This window comes from Colossoma macropomum, unplaced genomic scaffold, assembly GCF_904425465.1.
Source record: "Colossoma macropomum unplaced genomic scaffold, Colossoma_macropomum, whole genome shotgun sequence".
In the NCBI taxonomy this organism is placed as follows: domain Eukaryota; kingdom Metazoa; phylum Chordata; class Actinopteri; order Characiformes; family Serrasalmidae; genus Colossoma; species Colossoma macropomum.
Genome location: NW_023494786.1, coordinates 21,132,500 through 21,152,093, shown reverse-complemented (window position 1 = coordinate 21,152,093; position 19,594 = coordinate 21,132,500). Strand labels below are relative to the sequence as shown.

General features: G+C 38.8%; 1 protein-coding gene across 1 annotated transcript; it reads right to left on the bottom strand.

The window, feature by feature from the left end:
• Positions 1-1,393: 1,393 nt before the first annotated feature.
• rtn2a (reticulon 2a) lies at positions 1,394-19,405 on the bottom strand. The gene is made up of 11 exons (XM_036597212.1): positions 19,228-19,405; positions 16,466-16,519; positions 14,096-14,593; positions 12,656-12,841; positions 10,475-10,654; positions 6,365-6,572; positions 6,082-6,220; positions 3,681-3,750; positions 2,520-2,566; positions 2,329-2,387; positions 1,394-1,975 (listed from the first exon to the last, which is right to left on the bottom strand). Exons 1-11 carry the CDS (start codon positions 19,256-19,258, stop codon positions 1,900-1,902), a joined length of 1,548 nt encoding a protein of 515 aa, XP_036453105.1. The 5' UTR covers positions 19,259-19,405; the 3' UTR covers positions 1,394-1,899.
• Positions 19,406-19,594: the final 189 nt, after the last annotated feature.

Below are 19,594 nucleotides of genomic sequence, written 5' to 3'. Positions count from 1 at the left end.
TCGGCATGTATAGATCCGGGGCTCAGCTTAGTTCACTGAAGGATTGTTTTGGACTATCCTGACCCACAATTTTTTTTTTAAATGAATTGACGTGTAAACAAAGTCATGGAATAAAAAAACATATTAAAACAAGAGTAAAAACAATGCTTGTAATCAAAAATAAAAAAAAGCTAACTCAAAACAAGCTATTCCATCTAGGTAATGTTGTTAGTGTCTTGATAAACATTTAAGAAAAAATATCGGAATCGGATTTTTCACGCGCAGGTCTTGGTTTGTTTTCTGAGTGATTTAGTAATACAGTGACGGGTGATAGTAGATTTGGCAGAAATGTCATGCATACAAGCATTTTCTCTCTTGTTTTTTCTCTTGCATGCACACTCTCTTTTTTCTCTTTTTTTCTTTCCCTCTCTTTCTTTCTCTCTCTGTCTCTCCCTCTTTCTTTCTCTCTCTCCCTCACTCTTTCTCTCTCTCTCTCTCTCTCCCTCACTCTTTCTCTCTCTCTCTCTCTCTCTCCCTCTCTCTCTCTCTCTCTCTCTCGCACTCTCTTGGATGCGCTCTCTCTCTTGCACGCGTGGGCTCTTTAGCACTCTCTTTCTTGCATGCTCTCTGTCTTGCTCGCTCTCTCTTTTTCTCTGTGTCTGTTTCTCTCTCCCTCTCTTATGACGTTATAGTTTAGAGCTGTGTAAAAGCTCTGGTGTTCGAGAAGGAGGTGAACGTACCCCTGATTGAAGCAATGGATGATAAGAGCACTGTGCAAACGAGCCAAGATGAAACGTGATATGTTAACATTATAAGGTTCGGGTCTGGTTAAAAATAAATATTCAGGGCTAGAGTCCCGGAAGCCCAGGTCAGACAAAGCTCCTGATGTGTAGGTTCACTGGTCATTTTGGACAGTTAATAAAATGGCTACATACAGTATGCATTGAAGACATTGTGACCCCTGGTTCCTATCACCACCACTGTGAAGAAATCTGAATAAGCTGGTTTCTGTACAATTAATCATTTCATATAAACCGCTCTGGCTTTGTTTACATTTGTTTACAAACTTTGGAAAAATCAGTGGAATTCCGCTTTAACAAAGTGAAAATGTAACTCATTCACTTTTGCAAAAGGATATGTAACACGTTTGATCATTACATTTGGTGGTGGTGATGTGTGTCTGGAACACTGCATTAATCCGCCTTCTTTCAGCATAAAATAAAGTGATATGTTGAAAATATGCTACTATATTTTCTGTTTATGTTTTGGAATATTATATTGACAACAAATAACAATATATTTCATTTTCATAGGCTTGTAATGCATCTCAGGTTAAAAGGAATATGTGACAAAGCTTTGCATCAAAGAGATCTTGTTTTAAAGATGGATTCAAAAAGGCCAAAGGAAAACAATAGAAAAAGAAAATGATACTGCAGTTTTAATAGCTCTCACATATTGTCACAGGATGAAGCTGCACGTCCATGACTGCACACATACACACACGTCATTCTCTTTAAAACTGTTAAAAGTGAAAGAAGAACTGGCACTCTGGTCCTGGGCTACTTGGTTTTGGCTCATCTTTAGTGCAGACTCCGGTCATTCTCGTTTCAAAAAAGTTCTGGTGCACCACCCCATGTGTTCAAGGCTCGATGGTTTGATGACATCATCAATTTCTTCTTTTTTCCAGACAGACTTTCAGGACTCCACTGAGCCATACATGACCAAAAAGTGCCTCTAAATTCAAATCACTTTTCCACTCTGTTCATCCTTCATAGATCCTTATTTCCTTGTTCAGACTACACCATATCTCATTACCCTCTATTACTCTGAAAGTGGTGCTCCAAACAGTTGATTAAGACATCTGAGTGACAGCCTATTGTTCCTCCCTCATCCTTTCTGACACCGCCCCTCTGTGACACTTCACTGGCTTTTGGGTTTGGCTCCACCTGGGGTGGGGTCAGAGGGAGGGCCACCACCCTGGGCTAGTCGAGTCAGGCTGAGGTGGAAATAAGAATGAAGAAATTAGCTATTAGATTTGCCTTCATTTATATTGTTCTAATTTATATTGTTAACTATGCACACTGTGCCAACTCTAAATGGTCAATCAGCTGTTACAGACAGAAGTGCTATTATAAGCTGTTTTCCTGCAGTTAAATTATAATCATTGTGATCCAAAACAATAAACAAATCTTAAGAAATCAAATCTTAAGAAGAATGAGAAACTAACAATAAGATATCTAGAAAAAAAAACGTTAAATGACATCAAAAGAAAGGGCAGTCTCAAAAATTTGAGTGATAAATAATGCAGATGTGCTTCACAGCTTGGCCGTAGGGAGGCGCCACACTCACATGTCCTTAATGTTGTCAATGTGGGCTTGTACTGTTGCAAGGATGGTGTCCACTTTCTCCTGAATGAGTGGAATTTTACAACAGCTGTAACTATTCAGTGACAACAATCAGATCTTCTCCACCAAAACCAACCAACTAATCTGAAAACGAGGGCATATGAGCAGGTTTATGCGAGAAACTGAAAGTGTTACCTGGTGCCGAGTATAGAACAGGGGGACAGAAAAGACAACAATCACACCTGTGGAGAAAATAAGCAAATTAGATTCCACTCTGAACTAAGTAAGAACAATATCAATAATGTAGTTTTCACACTGACAAACTAATGCATTGAATTTATTTATTCAAATGTGTTAATTTCCACATTATTCCACAAATACTATATCAGCAGAATCATTCTGCTCTTCTAGAGTACAATTAGTGCCTCATCAAATATCGATTTAAAATATCAGTCAGATCTAAACAACTGTCTAATAGTGATTTTTTTTAAAATATTTGCCAACGCTAATATGAATCAAGTATCATTGTTCATCCATAATATTATCCTTCTCTGTGATAATGATACTTACTTACTTTATGAGATTTCTAATAATATGTGACATTTAAAGTGTGTGATGTAAATGTTTTATTTTAAACAACAGACATTAAAGTATATGTAATATCTTACATATTGTAGGTTTAAAGAGACTTCGTCAGTAAGGAGCCCTGGCATAGAGCTGCTGCTGCTGTTTTCCATTTCTAACAACTGACTGAAACCTGCTGAGGCTACGGCTCATGTTCACTGTCACTGAGGTATCTGTGACTTCCAGAAGACCTACAGTGATGTTTTTCTCATGAAATCGGTCTCAGCCATTGGAAATCAAAGTGGTAGGTGGTTGATTCCTCTGTCACCTTTCAATTACACTGGTAGTTAATGTAACGTGCTACATTAATTAACATGTTACATTAGTGTGTCTAACCAATGGAAGAGCCAGTTTGACTCTATCTACCTAGATAGCACAAGGAAAAAATCCTCATTGAACACTTTTTGTTTGCCTATTTTAAAATTTTAACCCTTTTGTTTCCAAGTAAAACTTCATAATGAAGTAATTACTGCAATACTTGCTTAGTTTAAGCACAACAGGGCTTAGGTTCCCAGAAATCATTAGACCTTCTCTAGACTCCCCACTGAATGTATTATACTACAAAAATATTGATGTGAAAAATAATAAATAATAAATAATGCATTGAATTCACTTGATTCAAATGTCTACATTGTTTCTACGTGAATACAATATTTTGTATCAACACATTTATTGCAAACTAAAAGACAAGATTGTGTTTGTGCAATTTATAAGTCATGGATGTTTCCATACCAATGATGAGCAGAGTAAGGCCATTGCAAAGGGCTCCCAGATACGTCACCAGATACATCAGCAGGAGAAACTACAAACAGAGGAAGAAGTCCTTTAAGTAATACATATATGAAACACAGGCCATGCAAAGTTACAGTCAACTGACACTCTTCACATTTACACGTGACCTTTGGTACCAAGGTAAGGAATAGTGATGTTATCTAACACTTGATGAGCTTGTCATTAGGGTTTCTCCTAATATCCGTCAGTGTGTTTATTCCAGTGCCCCTATGTCTGAAACTAGAGACCCCTGCACTGAGAGAATGAGATCTCTCTTAACCCCTCTACTTCTGAGGAGCACATGTGTGGCCCATCTCACATACCACACAGGTCAAAATGTAACACCATGGGCTTCAGCTCCTCCTAAATAGGCATCTGCATCTCACTGGAAGCAGCACAGACAGAGCAGAGTTTTAGAAATTGTGCAGTTACAGGGCAAATGGCATAGTTTGTCATAAATATAACCCCAAATTGTGATGAATCACCAATTTAACCCTCCTAACCCTCTTCTTACACTTTGCTTACTTATTTTTCATTTAAATCAGTGGAGAAATTTGTGGAAAGTGTAGATTTAGAGTTGTAAAACCATATTTGTGTTTGTAAGTAGAAGAGGAAGATATTTAATGACGCATTGAATTTGATGAAAAGTTATTGTTGTGCAGTGTTGTGCAGTGTTTACATTCTTCTAAAAAAGTCAAGTGCAGACTCAAGCATGATGATAGACAATGTAACTCTGTTATTACAATATCTAATAACTAAAGTATTACAAAGTTGTTAGCACATGTGAAGAAATACCTTATTCTCTTGTTATGGTAGAAATGAGGATACTCAAGACAATCATCATGATGTAGATGTACATGTACATTCTACAGTACTGTCTCAGCATATCAGAGTCAAGCTATATGTCTAGACTTACATGGAACAGCCAAGGCCAAAAATATAATCAGAGAAACTTCATACACAGTCTTCTATGTTTACACAGCATTGAGCGCAAAGTAGGGGTCAGAATACAGTGTTCCCAGGGCTAATGGCAGGAGGTAGGACAGATGAAAGAAAAGCAGGCTGAGAGAAGGCCATAGACATGATGAAACGAAACAGGAAAAGCATGTTTTCAGCATTTTGTGTTCAGTTTGAAACATTAATAAGCATCTCTTGTAAGACATCATTATACCAATTACTTCAAGAGCTGGAGGTTTTGAAGCAGGGGGGCAGCTGACATGCATATCTGAAATAATGAGAATGCCTGAGCAACAGGGCGTTAAGGATGAAAAGAAAAGAGCAGCTCTGCTCTTGTAAATGTCAATAGGCTAACCAAAAGCAACAGAAAGAATCAGGGGAAAATCTAATGAATACAAAGAACAGAGAGAGAAGAGTGACAGAAACAAGACTCATGATGGAGGAGGCCTTTCAAAGAAAGTGTGTCATCAAAACAAAGATGAAGAGAAATTGGTGGCATTGGTGCAAATCTAATGGACAAATTAACAACATAAATAGCTTGTGTTCACCCATTCCTGTAATTTAGAAGAAAAAGCAAGGTGAAGATAAGCTGGGAGAGATCATGATGGTTCAAAATCTAAAACACTGTGTACAATTTGTCCACATATTAAAGTGCCAAAAGAGTTCTATTTAGCGATGCCATATACGAATTTTTCAACTGAGTGGTTTCAACTGAAAACCAGCCACTGAAAAGTTCTTTAGGGAACCAAAAGTGATTCTTTAACAGTGGTCATTGACCCCAGTCCTGGAGATCTACCTTCCTACAGAGTCTGTTTCCTATAATTACAACTTGTGACTCCTGCTCCAGCTAATTAACTTCTTCAGAAGTCCCTGCTTGGCTCAGTTAGTTGCACTAGTGTTAGGTAAGGGGGAGAATGTTAGCTGTAGATTGGAACAAAACTCGTAATGGACTCTCAGAAACATGTCAAAAACATATGAGGGTTGACGTTAAGATTAGGTTTAGGATTAGGGCCAGGGGTTAAGTTAGGTTTCACGTAATGGAAGTAACATATTAGCAATACATCTACTTAATGTAAGAAATGTATCAACAGAACATCTTAAAGATATTTACCTCAATATATTCAGATACTTCACTACTGCTACTTAACTGATGTGTGGTTGATGTGTTATTTATAATCTAATAATTATCATTAAATTTATCAATCATCTACAAAAGACCACTTAAAATAAAGTGTTACCTAAAACTCAGCAGGAATGTAGATCTCCAGGAGGATGGTTTGGTCATCACTGTTCTATGGTATTCCTCCAACTGTTTTTGGCTTTATTTTTTGAAAGTACATCAGGAGAGAAAACAACTGAATCTTTAATAGATTGACTCTGCTAGATTTCCATCTATGAGACTTACCTTGAGGGAGTCAAACAGGTTACCCACAAAGATCAGGCGCTTCAGTGTATCCACAGCAGAGCAGATCATGACAATTACTCTCTGCATGTAGTGGTCAGCTTGTTCTCCAATCAGGCCAATGTCCATGTCCAGGTATGATCTGTAGGACATCAATGCAAAGGCAGAGAGACTCAACTAGTGTGTCTACAGGCACATTCAGTATTTCACAAAGGCTTTACGATAAAGAAGAGAAGAGAAGAGAAGAGAAGAGAAGAGAAGAGAAGAGAAGAGTTATCATGCTCACTTGAAGGGGTGTGCGCTGTCTCTGAGCTGCAGGGCATGTAGGACTTTGCAGTATATCCGTATGGAGAGGGTGAAGCACATGATGGCCAGTGAAAGAGTTGAGACCACAGTGATGATGCTGAGCTGGAAGAGGGACAGCAGGCCCACCACCAGCCCAGTGAACACCATGCCTGTCCGCTCTGTGTCCTTCCAGTAGATCAGGTCCATTACTGCAGAGACACAGAGCAGAGGTCCAGAGAAAGTAATTGGAAGGCCTTCAACTATCAACACATTTAAATAGCTCAGCCTAAAATAATTCTGTTGCTCGTAAATGTACCAGCCACATATTAGCACAACTGTGCTAATGGAATCATGCTAATTAATGGCCCCTAACTGTCATTCATTCTTAGCCATGTTATTGTTTTTGGTCAAACTACTGTGTTGAGGTAGTGCCTAGCATGGCTGAAAAAGCCAGCGGTACAGCAGGAGTCACTGGACCACAGCTGCCTGTGAGGGAAGCTAAGAGCAGGCTTTTGACGAGCCTGGACTAAATATAGGGCATGTAGGAAGGGAGGGAAACGCAGAATTTAACCGTAGCCACTTAAAGCACCTGCTGACAGTACTCAAACATCATCCAGTCCACTCTCTACACCCTGCTTGTTTTAAAGAGTTGGTGCCGTAGTACTCACTGTCTCATGTGGTGAATGAAGAAAAAAGAATGGCTTCCATTATATGATATTTGCTTTTATTCTACTTATTTCATTCAACTGAATCCATGCGCAATCCACAAATACATTAATTCATAGCTTGAACTAGGTTGAACGAGCTTTATAGAACACTGGAAAAAAGGTCCCATACGAAATTTCAGTTTCTTTGCATACATTTTGTTTAGAATCACTACATAACATTGAGTTTTTGAGGACTGTGTTGTTGTGGCTAATTGAAACTAGGCTGGTTGGAAACAACTATGATGAATTTGCTATCATGCTAACATTAGCTTAAAACGAAACCTATCCTAACATTATGACTTTTCAAATGCATGCAAAATAAATACCATTTGAAATGAATCAAGCATTCTAAATATACACATTATAACTTATCATTAGGTTGAATGGGTTATTTGCCAATGTTCTGTTTATCTTAGCAATAAAAGCTTCTGTCCAACCTTGCAACAGTAGGTACAAAAGAACGTCTCTGTTATTAAAAGGTTAGTTGGCGCCTAGAGTTTTGAAAGATAAACTAAAGGAAAAGCTCAAAACAGATCATCATTTCTTATACTTCAAAAAGACATGATGATATTCGTCATAAAATGAGCAATCAAATGCCAACAGAAAGATACACTACATGTGTGATTATCATGAATGGCCTGACAAACTCAGCGGTCCCTCCCTTGTCTACAAAGATTTATCAAGGGGTAGGCAATAGATGACATGCAGCTAATCTATTCAGAATTACCTCAGTGCTAATTCCCATCATGCCTAGCCTTCAAACCTGAGTGACAGGGCACAGCAGCAGGTGGGCTATTTATACTCCTGGGCTACTGTAAGACACTGACTTGGCACACACCTGGCTGTTGTCAGAAACAGGTGGCCATGCAGGCTTACTTCACTGGCTAACTTTAGTCAGCACCCACTGAGACAACCCTGCTTTGTCTGTGTACATCTGCACATTAAACCCCAATCAGGAATAGCCGAAAACACCGTCTGAGCCACACCAGGATTAGCTTTGAGTGAGCTAATGGAAAGCATGGTACACACACACACTAGACATTTTAGTAGGCATGCTGAGATTATTAGAAGGCCTTTGTTGTTGCAGTAATAGCTGGCCTGAAAGGAGCTCCAATTCCTGACCTGTCATAATTATTTACTAATTATTAAACAATCTCCTGATTAAAACAATTTGAGCCGAGATCAATTATTTTCTACAGTTCTTAGCTTTGACAATCCTATGTTTATGTTTATGGAACAGAATGCAAATTGGGTTTTCTTCCATTGGTTTGAGGCAAATAAACAAAGCAGAAGACATTTTTTGACACATGCCATGAGTGTTTACGAAAAGTTCTAAATTCTGACTGGTGCTATAACACCATTAGAGGGCAGCAGTGAGTAATGTTTGTTTATTTGAGCGTGAGCTGTGTCTGTTGTCAGTTGGAAGCTACTATGCATCAAAAGCTAGGAAGCAAGATAGCTAATCAGCCAGTTTGATCACTTTAGGCATGTATTGTAATAGTAATAAAATGAAAACAAACTGTTAATCTTAATTATTTGCATTGCAATTAATTGTTAGCTAAAATTTGTAATTGTGAGAGGCCTAATCTACAGTTTTCAGGATCACTGTTAATTCTACAATAATCAGTTATGTTTGGCCACATGCTGTTACTATATTAAAGTTACTATATGAAAATCATACAATGTTCATATGACACCATATAATGGTCACTTGTGTTAGAAATATGAATTAATCTAAACTGAACTATTACAGTAACAATGTTTTTTATTGGTTGCTTCCTTAAACTTCACAGAAAATGTATTCATCTTGATCCACTTAGAAATCATCACATCTGCATAGGCCAGTGTTGGGACTGCATAAACAAATGCTTTCATAACAATAACAACAACAAGAACAAGAATCTACTAAAATGTATAACATGCATTTTTGCCATGCTTTCTGTTAGTAAACATAGAACCAAATGGATCACATATGACTGTGTTTTTTTTTCTTGATGATAAAGAAGATGATGACAAAGGTGATGAAGTGGAAGATGTGCTGTGAAGATCGTGGTGATGGCATAAATCACAGAACATAGCTTCCCTGATCTCAAGCGACTATTTTAAACCCTGCCATGTCAAAGTGAAAGTGGACTTGCCATTTCTGGCAGAGCAAATTCAACCGCAGCAAATGTCAATCTCCAGTGTGCATTTTTCTGATTAGCAGACATGCATGCTGTGGGTCTGACATTCTGTCTTAATGACCAGAGTCCTGACTCACAAAGCACAATTTCTTGCTTAGCCAGCTAACTTTAAACTTAGCTAAATGTAAAACTAACACTAAAAAGATATCTCTTTCCTGGGAAACATTTCCATGGCAACTTACTCTGCATGCCTCACCTGCTGGAGAAGGTTATATTGGAGATTAAGGACCTGATCAAATTACATGTTTTGTTGAAATGAGTGAACACATCCTCCACAGAGAACTCACTTTTGCAAACAATGCACAATTAATGCTTATTTTTTAAATTTAACATATTAGAAAAAATATAAAACATAAAATGTGGCCTGTGCAAAGGTTATGGCACAATTATATTTATATATTTAATGTTTTTCCATGTTAAACTCAGCAAATAGAAAATGATCACATAAACTAGTAGAAAAATGCCATATTTAAGTATGTTCTCTATAGAAGATGTGTACTTATTTTCACTTAGAAAATCAACAAAACATGTCATTTGACCCGGGTGTTCTATGTTTGTATTTTATCAGTTTAGAGAACAAATGTTTGAATGATAGTAAATGATCTTTTTAGCTGTAAAACAGGGACCAGTGTAAAAATAGATTTCAGTTTCAACAATAATAAACCATGTGTAAAGATTTTATAGAAGGAGAAAATTAAGAGATACCAGCTTATTGAAATGGCAGAAAATATCACCATGAGCATATGGAGAGCTTAACACTTCTGACCACACCCACCAAGCACTTACACACACTAAAGAGAAAACTCTCACTGTCTTGAAATTCTTTGTTATTTTGAAGTCCAAATAACTATTTTCAATGCGACAATGCAACAATTTATTCCACAGTTCCCACACAGTAGCCAGAACCAAGCCTCTCCCTTCACCAAATCAACACTCCTACTAACACACCTCACCCAAGCCAACATCACACATCAACAAAACCAGCCTAATTACTGAAGAACAAGAACAAAACTAACCGTCCTGAATCTCTGCGCTCCTACAAGGGAGCGGTCACCCAAAGCCAGCAAGTCCTGTCACAGCAGAAGCTAAAATGCTGCTCAGCGGCTCGAGAGCCCAGGCTGTCACTGAGAGTTACAAATACCTGATCTCAAATTTCCCGAAGCAGTGACAACACCGTGGTGGGGGCTCAGCCCTTATTTTGTGTATTTTTATGCTTCTCACCTTTACTGGCCATCCTGCTAGCTGCTGGAGGGTGAGCGCTCTCCTGCCACCTCTCTGTCCCCCTGATCAACCTAGGACCCTGCAGCTGTTTCTGGCCTGTGCTGTCAACAGCCCCTCGACCCACTGGCCAAAAATAACACTGATCAATCATACCCGCCCCCAACAAAGAAGACAGAGACAGTCACGGATTGACACTAGAGGGGGATATAGAGGCACACACATTCAACTGCACTCAAGTTACACTCAACTACACTCAGATACACTCAAATACACTTAACTATGCTCAATTACACTCAACTACACTACACTCAACTAAACTATGCTTAACTACCCTCAGCTACCCTCAGATACACTCAACTACACTCAACTACACTCAGCTACGCTGAACTATCCTCAGATACACTTATCTATACCCAGCTGCACTCAAATACCCTCAGATACACTCAGTGACACTCAGCTACCCTCAATTAACCTCGGATATGCTCAATTACCTTCAGATACACTCTTCTACTCTTAACTACTCTTATTTTCCCTCAGATAAACTCAACTACCCTCAGTTACACTCAACTACACTCAACTACACTCAGATACACTCCACTACACTCAACTATGCTCAACTGCACTCATCAATGCTCAACTACATTCATCTATACTTAACTACACTCAGATACACTCAGCTAAACTCAGCTACACTCAACTACCCTCAACTACACTCAGCAACATTTAGATAAACTCAACTAACTGAATGTTAACCTAGACCCCCCAAAGAAGTAACTATACAAGTAATTTGTATTTTCTGTTCATTAAAAAACACAGTTCAACGGCTGCAAAAACATCAAGCATTACACTGTCTGCAATGTCTGTTATTTCTACAATAATGTACAGTGTTCAAGTTTTACAGTTTTATACAACATTCTGTGTTGAATTGTGGTAAAACCTTTACAGTACAGGAAGATTATACTGTACCATACTCTTGATATGTGGCTACTTTAATATTATTGTAATCATGTTGTAATATTGCTTCTCTGCAATTTTATTTTGGTAATCAGCTTCTATTATTTAAATCTTAAAAGAGCTACCTCAACTACTGGTAAAGCCAGCATTAACCTAGCTAGCTAATCTACACTAATGGAATGCTTGTAAATGTCCTTTTCTTTCACCACTGCAACAATAATGCTAAACAGGATTCAGTCTCTATGGGATTTACTGTGTCATCTGTCATCTTAGCGTTAGGCTGGTGTGTATTCACTATACAGCTGTAGCTTAAACACTTTTGGAGCTTAGAAAACACATATGTAACATTTTACTTTGAATGCTTTAGTAAGTACTTCAGTTAAACCCTGTAGATCCCACATGCTTTTCACTGCAGTGGCCACAGACGACCGTGGTTTAGTGGTCTTTAAAAATACAGTTTTGTACTGCAGTAAAATTTTTGGTTACTGTTAACAAACAGTGCAGTACATGTGCTGCAACTCTGATGCCATCAAATTTCTTTAAATTGTGCGTAGCATATAGTGTATGAATATACTGCATAGAGCCTGAATTGTGACTTAGGGTATGTACTATCAATAACAAACAAAGCAACAAGATCTTTATAATGTATAGTAAGACTTTGTCATCTGACACTGCAGCATTAAGATGCCTGAGCATTTCAGAAACCATACAAATGATGACAATAGAGCAGTATGATCGTCTATTAACTGTGCAGTTCCATAGGGGAATGAAAGCCTGTAGCCCAGCAAAACAGAAGTGGAATCATGCTGTGTTCTTCCGTCTCATGCAGTCAGTCCCCTATAATTCTAGCTTTCATCTGGATAAATAGAGCCACCATGTTAATCTGGCGTGTGTACATGTATATAATTAACTCTTCCATGTAAGACAGCAGACATACTAGCGAAGAGCCCCACTTAGCAGAGACAGACTATTACACTGGGAATCCCTGCAGACTGTAACCTTGGAGACCAAACGAGACATTCCATGTTAAACCATAAGCAGTGCCAGGTGGAGGGAAGCCCTCTGTCCACGTTGTCTGATTAGCATGTGGATTCTTTGATGTAAGTGCTTTTTGTACAATATCTGTTGAGTCTGTGCCTTGAGAAAGTGTAGGTCATGCATAATCAAGTACAATCACTCATCATGAAATACATTTCATACAGGAAAAGGACCAGCTTGTTGCCTAACCTGCTATGTGGATGTGTATCGTCGGCCCCTCTGATAGGTCGAGAGTAGAAATCCATCGTTCTCTTGTCAGCTCTTCCTGAGTGTTTTGACCAATCAGAGGTGGTGTTAGGCGTGATGTGTCTTCAGTCTGCGATGTGGCCATGGTTTCCGTGGTGACAGGGGGCTCTGACCCATGAAGCTGTTGAGCTTAGCAATTAACACAAGCTACAGTTACTTTCAGTGCAGTTTCCTGCATGCAGCACACAGTATTAAGCACATTTTTGCTGGATTTTTACTCACTCAAATCCTCATTGCTAATTCCGACTCACAGACTATGACAATCCCTATCACACAGTAGGGGGAATTTGAGCTGATGATCTTTTGATGATTTCATGAAGAATAGACTAATAGAAATGCTCCAAAGTTAGTTGGACAAAGTTGTTTTTTTATCTTTACTACAGCTTATAAGGATGAGTTTGGTTCTGATCAAAAGGGACTTTTGGGTCTATCTCAGGTTGGCTGAGTAAGCGAGTCAGAGAGTGAGTCACATCATGATGTCATTGTGTTAGCAATACACTGTCAAAAGCATGAATCATGTCATGGCACTATCAGGCAGTGCTCACAGTACTCACTCACACACATGCATGCATATGCCTGCACTGCTGCATATTTAGGCCACCATACACAGCATACTTAGAATCGCCTCATGTACCTGAATTCATATACCTGAAAACGTGTTCCAAAATGGTTTCCCAGCTCTATCCTACAGTACCCTGTCCTCTGTATTAGAATGTTATACCTCCTCTAACACCACAGGAAATGGCTGGCTCAGGGGTTTTCCACCTTTCGCAACTCGCTGCCCACGCAAAATATTCCACAGCCCACAAAAAAGTTGAACCAATCTGATTGCTCTTTCTGACTCTTCTAATGAGATAGCCAGTGTTGCTTTGCAGCTACCAAGTAGTGGATATCAGGCTGAGGAGAGGAAAGCTACAAACGAAGTTCTGGCTCAGTACGATAGGTTTAAGTACATACTCACTATTTTTAGTCTCCACGTGACGGTGTAAATTGTTGGGCTTCAAAGCTTTATTTGAGAAGACCTCTAGGCAAACAGCATGGAGCACTAGTTGTTCATTTTCAGTTCTTATGCCTGTGAAGCCCAGCTATCAGTACTCCATGATGGATGAGCTCCATACAATTGAAAAGTGAAATGTTTTAGATTTGACGTGCACTGAAAAATATAAACATAACTAGCATAACTGTTTTGCCATTTTGATATAACTAGTTAGCAGTTTGAAGCATTTTATGAGCCTAATATAAGTATGATGTTTCATTATGGTGTTTTATTGATATTGATGTTGTGTTTTTGCAAATAATCAATTGTGGGTCCACATACAATTTCTTAGAGTTCAAGGGGTTGATTGATCATCTAATATACATCTTAATGCTTTGAAAACTTACTTTGTAAACTCTCTGTAACGCAGTATGTCTGGCTGCCTGAGATTTCCCCCACTTCTCCGGGTGTCCCTGTGTCTTTATCAGAAGTTTCCTCTATGTCTTGTCTGGGGGGCTCTAGAGTCCTATCGATGCTCTCTGTTGGTTCAGGAAGCTCCCCGATCTGACCTGCTTCCAGCTCCCCTTCTCCACTCATGAAGGCATGGGGGTCCCACTCCACAGTGGGGGAGTCTGGAGGTAAGAGAGTTTCCACAGTGTCCACTCGATGCAGTGAGCCCCGCCTACCCCTGCCCCCTGCCCTGCGTCGGCCTGAGTCTCTGCGTGATGACCCCTCACCCTCAGAGAAGGCAATGTAGGAGAACGTGAGTTCAAAGGAGTTCTGACGAGGGGTGCCCCATACAGAGGGACTGCTAAGGCCACCATCATCATCCTCAGGGCCTTCTTCATCCTCAGACCACTCCCTTGCTGTTATCAGCTCTGGAAAGTCTGACTCCTCATTACCACCTTAGAATAAAGAATGGAGTTAGATGACAGCCCTACTATTACTGTTATGAAGTTTTTTGTGTTCTGCAAAGAGTACAAAAGTGACACCTTCATTCAGCCTTTGTACAGTGTTTTACCATGTCATTTACTCCTCTGTGTAGAAAAGGTCAGTGTTGATTTTGTATGTTAATGACCAGGGCTCTCACTGGGGCTGGTAAGGTATGACACTGTGCAGCTCCGCAATGGCTGCAGCGGAGAATATATGTTCAAGGTTTTTAATGTTGTATACACTGAGAGACAGAGAGATCAGACATATATGCCATTGCCCAGCTATCTTTAATAAGGAAACCTTATAATTTCCCTTTGTACCTAGCTTTTGTTTTCCTGTTAAAAACTGGGACATTAAATGCTATATTAGCAACAAGCTAACAGTGGAGCATATAGCAGCTTTCTAGCTTCAACACAGACTCTAAAAGTTCGAGAAAGATATTCAAGTAGCGTTTTTTTACTTTGGATGTTGCAGTTAGGATGTTTAGATATTAAACTTAATATCTCTAAATATTTCTAGAACCTGTAAAAAACAATTGCTGTAAATTTACAGCAAATGACTGGCAACCAGTTATATTACTTTCACAGTAATTTTCCATTAGCAGTCAATAACAGTAAAACAGCAACTTTGCACTGTGACTTCACAATCACCTGGTCTGTTACATTATGGTGATGTAGCTGCAGTCTGCTGTACACTTACAGTAATAAGTTGAAATCAAAGTAACAGTAATCGCATGTATTTTAAATAACAACTGTAAGTGATTACTGGCAGTACTGGCACACGTTGTTTTATTCAAATGTTTATGCTTTTTAACTGTCATATCCCAAAATGCTGTGCAGTACAGCTCAATATCAACTTCACCATAATATTGTGTTATGCAGAAAATATTTTATAATAAGTTGATTTCACAATAAATTGATGAATGCAGTATTTTACAGTGTAAAATTGTGTTAAACTGTGTTTAACTGTGTTAAATATTCAAAATATTCTGTGAAATTCTGACAGTAATTATGATTGTAGCTATTGATGCAGCCGGTCAGTTTACACCAGTAAGGACAAAATATAGTCAAATCAGCACACAGAAAGCCTGTTAAGACCAGCGAAAGAGAGTCAGGTCAAGCAGTTACTAACACACAAATTTAGCATTAGTGACATGTGACATCACATTATATGTTTTACACTGCGCAGTTGGTTGGAGATGATATGTTTGCTCAATGTAACACCACACTATCCACCGTATCTTAACAGCATGTAGAATCACATGGAAGGTGAAATATCCCACAAGAGCAGAGACTTCCTATTTCAGTTTTTTAGATGGCAGGCACAGTGATGAGCAAGACGTGGAACTTTACTTTACTTGATTACTAATGTATTTGATAGTGACAGCCTTTCTAGCAATACTAGTCTAGAAGGAATAATAGTCCAAAAAACTGAATGTGAAAGATTTTGAACGAAGTAAATAGAGACTGTTTTGTAAGTGAATCTAATATGCATTTCACAAATGATCCTACATGCCGCTTTGATATTTGCTCATAGCTTAGGAGATCTTGAGCATTCAGTTCAAAGCAAATGCATTCATGCTTTATCCGAACGAAACTAGACAGGCCACTGCCACAGCACCAACAGGGAGAAGAATGAATTCACATTTTTTTTTCATTTTTTTCAGTGTTAGTACAATAAAAAGAAGATCAAACAGTGAATTTAAATGTGAGAGCCCTCCTGACATTGACAGAGATAATACTCATGAATATATCACGGAATATAAGACACAGCAGTATATAATGACCAATATGTATGAATATATGAATTTATAGTCAGATTATAGGACACAAAGCTGAGCTTACCATCTGTACAGGGAGGAGTGGAGTCAGGTGTTGAGGAGACAGAGCCAAACTCTTCTGAAACAAAAGAGCAAAGGCTTTTCAGATACAGCAGCACACAAACACAGCACACTACCTCACACACTACCGAGGCATCGAGCCAGTTCTTATCCATTTGAATATGAAGTTGGACCATGACTGAAAGCTGTAAAAGAACCACCGCTGTAAATGAATTAAAATAGGTTTAGAGCTGTCTCACACAAAACAATGGAACTGATAGAGGTTGCCTTAAGGGAGCAATTACACTGATTTTTCAAAATTCTGCAATCAGTCCACATTAACAATTCAATGTACATAAATCATTCATAATCATTCATAATAAGTCATTCAGAGTGGTTTCATGTGAAATGGCTCACTGCAGAGAAACTTAGATTTCTTTACAGTGCTGGTGAGAGGAACCAGAGGTTGCAATGTCTGCAACACAAATATGGTCATTTTATTTACTATCCAAAACCACCAGTTAACCTATATGTTTTATATGTGATGTTGATAATGGCAAAATAGTGGTAAATCAAAAATAAGTATTTATACTATTTTTCCTTTCAATGCCTGCATATACCTCTCTGCTGTGGATTAATAAGTTTTAGGTCAAAACATTATGTAAAAATAGCACAAAAACAATGTTTCAGGCATCAGACAACATATTAATAACCACTTCATGTAATAATTTTCTGTGAGGTAGGTTTTAGAGGCATTTAACACTTTGGACGTCTGGTTCCTTTCACCACCACTGTGAAATATTCTGGCTCTGTACGTTTCTCTAGAGTGACACATTTGACATTAAACCACCCTAGATCACTTTGTTTACATCTTAAGGATGTGATTATGCAGAAATTTTATAAAACACTCCATTTTTGACCTAATCCCTCCTAAAAATATTCGGTTCTTCAACCTAATCTTCATCTGTGGTGTCTTTAGTACATGGTCAATTACCACAGAAAATTACCTTCCTACACTCAAGAAGAACAGGAAACCCACTGACTCGAAATAAATTAATGGAAGCCAGTGAGCAGGTGCTTCGGGAAACATGTCGAAACTATTGCACGTGGTAATTTACCATATGCTACAGATGCAGGAGACAGAGATTAGGTTGAAAAACACTGGAGTATTCCTTTAAGGGCACATTCATACAAGCAGCCGCTGCCTTGGTAGGACTGAGGTCACGTGGTGACAGGAGAAACTGTTCTCTAGGTACTACAGGGAAAAGCAAATAGCCAAGCCTAGCGGATAAGAGCTCACTTTGAATAATCCATCATCATTCTTCTATGCTATTGAGGAAGAGGAACAGCTTCCAGCCATTCCTGCTGTGTATATACTAAAGACAAGCTAACTTCTTCATTTGGAATTAAATGAAAAATAGGAAACTGTGCATATTTGCTATGTTAATTTAAATGCAGAACATATTTCACATAGACAGTCAGCCTGACCACTAACAACTGGAAGTCATGCCAACTGTCATTGCTTGAAAATTTTAATTAGCATGCAAGACTTTCATCTGTTTGCTAAGCTGGACTTTTCATAGCCCTCACCATTTTTTATGCTTGCATAGGTTTATTTTCTTTTTTGCTGAACTACAGATACAGCAAGATTTTACCATGAAATAACTATTTCTGGTGAAGACACACAGCAACAGTAAGCTGGCTGTTATACATTTTTAAGACACATCTGTTTTGTTATACCAAATTCATGAAAAAATAAAATGCTTCAGTTCATGTGAATGCACATAGTATGGTTGGCATTAAAGGGCCCATATCGTGTAAAACTAAAATTTCATCCCTTTTTTTAGACATAGTATGTAAACCTTTCAAACAAAATCATTCCCACCCTTGTCATTCACGCACATTGGAAACTAAACTGCAAAAACAGCCTGTTTTCAACTCTGTTATTGTGATGTCACAGAAACAACACATTTACATATTAACGTAATTTATATATGCACCTATTCTGCCTATATCAGTTTAGCCCCGGCCCATTCACAGGAAGTTATAAATGTTACAGTTATGAGTTATAAGTGCAAAATTATGCTAAGTTATGAGTGTTACAGCCTGGACTGCTTTGTGAATGAGGCACAGCAATCAGAACACATGCTGTTTACTAACAACAGTTAATATATCTTAAAAGCACAGTAACAAAAACAATATGTTTGGTAAATAAACCCATACAAATGCCATTTAATGGGGGGGGGGTGAGATAAAATACAAAAAAATGTAAGGTATGGGGTCTTAAATGTAAGAAAAAGATATATATTCTAAATAACTACATAGTACATTGCATACACATGAGCAGTTTTACTGATACATCAGTGTGTAGGGAAATAAATGAATGAATAACAAGAGCACACATGGGCCTATTCATAAGTATAACTCATTATACCTGCATTAGGACAGCTACTTTAGGCAATGCTAGATCAACACACCATTGAAAACATGCAAACCATCCAGCCTATTATTAATGCTTGTTCTCACTCCATTGCTTTAGTCAAATACACACATATTCATACTGGCAATCACTTGTATACAGGTGGTGGTCAGAACAGACCATTAGCACTGCAGCAACAGCAGGATGCAGGAAAAAATAACAAATGAGGGAATTTCAGTAATCTATTGTTAGAAATCAGAAAGGATGATACAGTAGATAGACTACACAGTAGGGAGGGATGGAGAGAGAGAGAGAGAGAGAGAGAGAGGAGGGGGATGCTGGCTGAGGAAACAAAAGAAGCTACTCACTGCAATGAGAGAATCCTAGAACCTGACCCATGCTCCATCAAGGCACTGCTGAGCCTGTCCAGTCCGTCCAGTCTGGACACCCCCTCCTCTCTCTCCTTCTGGCCGCTACTCTCCTCCACTGGATCGCTCCCTTCTCCTCTTCCTGGCTCCCTCACATTCTCTCGTCCTTCTCTTCCCCCTTTCTACCCCTCCTTTAGGGCACCGCTGTCTCTCTCTCTTACTCTCTCTCTCTCTCTCTCTCTTACTCTCTCTCTCTCTCTCTCTCTCTCCCTCTCTCTCTCTCCCTCTCTCACTTGTTCGCTTGGTCGCTTGGTCACTGGCTATGCACGCCCTCCCTTTCTTTCTCCAGCCAGCCCCTCCCAGCCTG

What these genes read in the sequence shown, in the direction of transcription:
- rtn2a (XM_036597212.1), bottom strand. Translation starts at nt 19,258, where the DNA reads ATGGGTCAGGTTCTAGGATTCTCTCATTGCA. An exon ending in TCTAGGATTCTCTCATTGCA is followed by an intron (nt 16,520 to 19,227) that starts GTGAGTAGCTTC and finishes CTTTTGTTTCAG; the next exon opens with AAGAGTTTGGCTCTGTCTCC. An exon ending in CCTTACTCTGCTCATCATTG is followed by an intron (nt 2,567 to 3,680) that starts GTATGGAAACAT and finishes TTTTCTCCACAG; the next exon opens with GTGTGATTGTTGTCTTTTCT.